The 2,826-nt window shown below is 42.8% G+C and overlaps 1 protein-coding gene across 1 annotated transcript in view; it reads right to left on the bottom strand.

Annotated features, from left to right (window-relative positions):
• Positions 1 to 393: 393 nt before the first annotated feature.
• The window catches only part of NHSL1 (NHS-like 1), a 52,490-nt gene continuing 50,057 nt past the window's right edge, over positions 394 to 2,826 (bottom strand). The window contains exon 9 of the mRNA XM_010078614.1: positions 394 to 1,117. Coding sequence (XP_010076916.1) covers positions 394 to 1,117 — 724 coding nt within the window. The remainder of the gene's footprint in view (positions 1,118 to 2,826) is intronic.

Here is a 2,826-nt window from a genome sequence, read left to right as displayed (position 1 = left end):
TTGCTTGCACAATTGCAGTCTCAAGAAAACAGAAAAACTTCACACCCCTACAGGCTCCGAGAAAACTGCCCTCCCTCCCCCCCCCCCCCCCAAGAGAGTCACACCGCCCCCGGAAAACCCCCCCCCCCCCCCCCCCCCCCCCAAGAGGACTTCTAAGGCTTTACACAAAGAATTCAAATGTTAACATTCTTTAAGCCACAGACCACTCATTCAAAGTAAGTCCTCCCCAACCCAACCATGCAGAACTATCATCACTTTAGCATTTAAACACACATGTGCAGTTCATGGAATAAATGCTCAGCAAAGTAAACTTGTCCTGGTCTGGGCTTTCTTCTGGAATCTAGTCCTCTGACATTTTCTAAATTAATATCCAACGCCTTTTGTCACTGCCTTTTAACTTTCTTCAGCTGAAGGACTTAGATACTTCCTTGAAGTACCTGGTTGAGTCATTAAGTCTAGATGGGTTGGATCCAAGGTCTCCTTGCAGCCTGCCTCCTCAGCATACAGAAAGTCATTCATGTCCATTTCATCACTGTTAAACATATCAAGTTGCCTCTCTTGCTGCTCTTCCAAAGTCCTTCGGACCCTGCCCTCTGACTGTTCCACCGCTTCCCCATCTCCTTCGCTAATGACAGTCATGGGGCTGCTCTGGATGCGGTTGCGGACATTGTACTTGCTGCTGGCAGCAGAGGGGGGCGTTCGTGACCGCCCGTACCTAGTGCCAGAGAAAGACATGCTCCTTGGCATCAGGCCCTCGCTCTTGGCCCACTCTTCCTGCACCCGTTTGCTCTTGCTGGGTGAGCAGCTGGCAGGGCTGTCGGTAAGGTCAGGGGAGGCATCTGTCTTTGTCCGGTGGAACCGCGGGTCTGTGTTCTTCAACATCTCTGCTGCAGACATGCGAGAACTGGTGTCACAGCGGCTCCCTTTCTTCAGCAGCAGGGCTTTGAAGTTGTCGTTGCTGGTGCTGCTCTTGCGAACGCTTCTCTGAATCGATCCGGCTTGTTTGAGGGTAGATACAGCTGGGGAAGCACCAGTAGGAGTTACGGGGGGTGATGGAGAATGGTTGCGGGTACGGTCGTCTTCAGAATCTTTACGGCCAAGGACTTTCCTTTTGGATCTGAGTTTGAAAAACAACAGAAAAAGAGGACCAAACAAAAAATTAAACTTTTTACCTCCCCTTATTAAACTCAGCTTACAGGGATGACAATGAATTAAACTAAAGCAGAGAAAGAGATAAGGGAGAAGTAACCTAAATCTAAAGCATGAGTAAGAACACAACCAAAACTGTATAAGCATTAAATGCAGGTGTTGGAGGCATAAGCTAAACTTATTGTTCTTTTTCTGCAAATCTGGAACAATGAAACTAATACAACTGGCACTACTGATGTCCAAAACACTTCAGCAAATTTAGTGAATCAAATTTTCTGGAGTCAGTATTCAATCACTAAGACTAATGCATTATAGAGATTATACTCAATGCCATTTGTTAGTTTAGGGATTTGATTAAAAATATGTAATCTAGATTATGCTGGGAATTTCTGGGTTTGGTTTGGGTTTTTTACTATTTTATTTGATGCTCTCTGGAGTGCAGTTTAGTGCACTAGCCTTTAGCAAATGATATTGCAATGTACCACTGCTAAAGTTAAGATGAAGTAAAGTGAGCCACATGTAACCATTCTGGATTAAATTATTTAGAGAAAAAAATCTCCCCCCCAACCCAAACATTAAATGAATAGTGAAAACTGAGTTTTCCAGCTTCTATTAAGATGCACAGACAAAATTCACAGTTCGTTGGTGCTCTGTCATTGCAACTCTTTGACTAAATGAAGGAGAGACCAACTGCCTGACATGAAAGTTGTCTTTCCAAACAAAAGGGCAGAGTGTTTTTTAAATACAGGGATAAAAAAAAAAAAAAAAAAAAAGGAACTGGGACTTCTATTGCCCCATTTTCACATTATTAGAAATCTTGAAGAAAGAAATTTATTACATGCCTGCTACTTGTAGCAAAGCTGCATTGCTTCTTTGCAGGTTAAGCAAGAATTAATTCAAAGAGATTGTATAAAGGCTAATTTTACATATGCTATTTTGGCAAAAGCTTAAAACAAGTCAGCAGACGTTACAAATGCAAGATTATCGTGCTATAATTCCATATTAATTTTTATCAAGCATGTGTTCAATACAGACTGTTCCCTTGTAAAAAAGGTTTCTACTTAATGTGATCTTTAGCTGTACCTTCTTCAAGGCCTAGAGATTTTGCCAAGGCAAGCTGAAATGTCTTTGTGCATTGCAGCCTACTGATAATCAAAAAAACCCCCAGAAAACACAGTAGCAGGATCCATCAGCTGAGTCGGTGGCAGCAACAGACATTGCCATAAACTCTGCCAAGACTTTGGAGTGACCCTGTCTCTGAAGTGCTGAACTTCATGCAAAGGTCACTTATTATACCCCCCCATAGGCAGCTGTAACACCCGTTATTTTCAGCTGCTGCTGCCTCCACCCGCCTTTCTGGAAGAAGAATGTAATAATAATTCATTCAGCCTGGGGATGCATGGACACCAGAAGATAGCTTAGGGATAAAATGATAGCTTCAGTAGTGGCAAACATAAGAACCTTGTCTAGATTTAACTGTGTGACAGTACCACAGGCAGCAAGTAAATTTGGTGCTTGGACTCTGTGAGTCTGTAGGCAAACATGTGTGTGCATGAGTTACAAGGAAAAGATTTCCCTTCATTAGGGTTTTGGCTGCCTATCTTTAAACACTGCAATGCTGGGGTTGTACTGCTGCCAAAACCCAAATGAAATTCCAAATAAAGAGAAAGAAAAATT

This window comes from Pterocles gutturalis, unplaced genomic scaffold (assembly GCF_000699245.1).
Source record: "Pterocles gutturalis isolate BGI_N339 unplaced genomic scaffold, ASM69924v1 scaffold8708, whole genome shotgun sequence".
Lineage (NCBI taxonomy): Eukaryota > Metazoa > Chordata > Aves > Pterocliformes > Pteroclidae > Pterocles > Pterocles gutturalis.
This window is presented reverse-complemented; position numbering and strand designations above follow the sequence as displayed.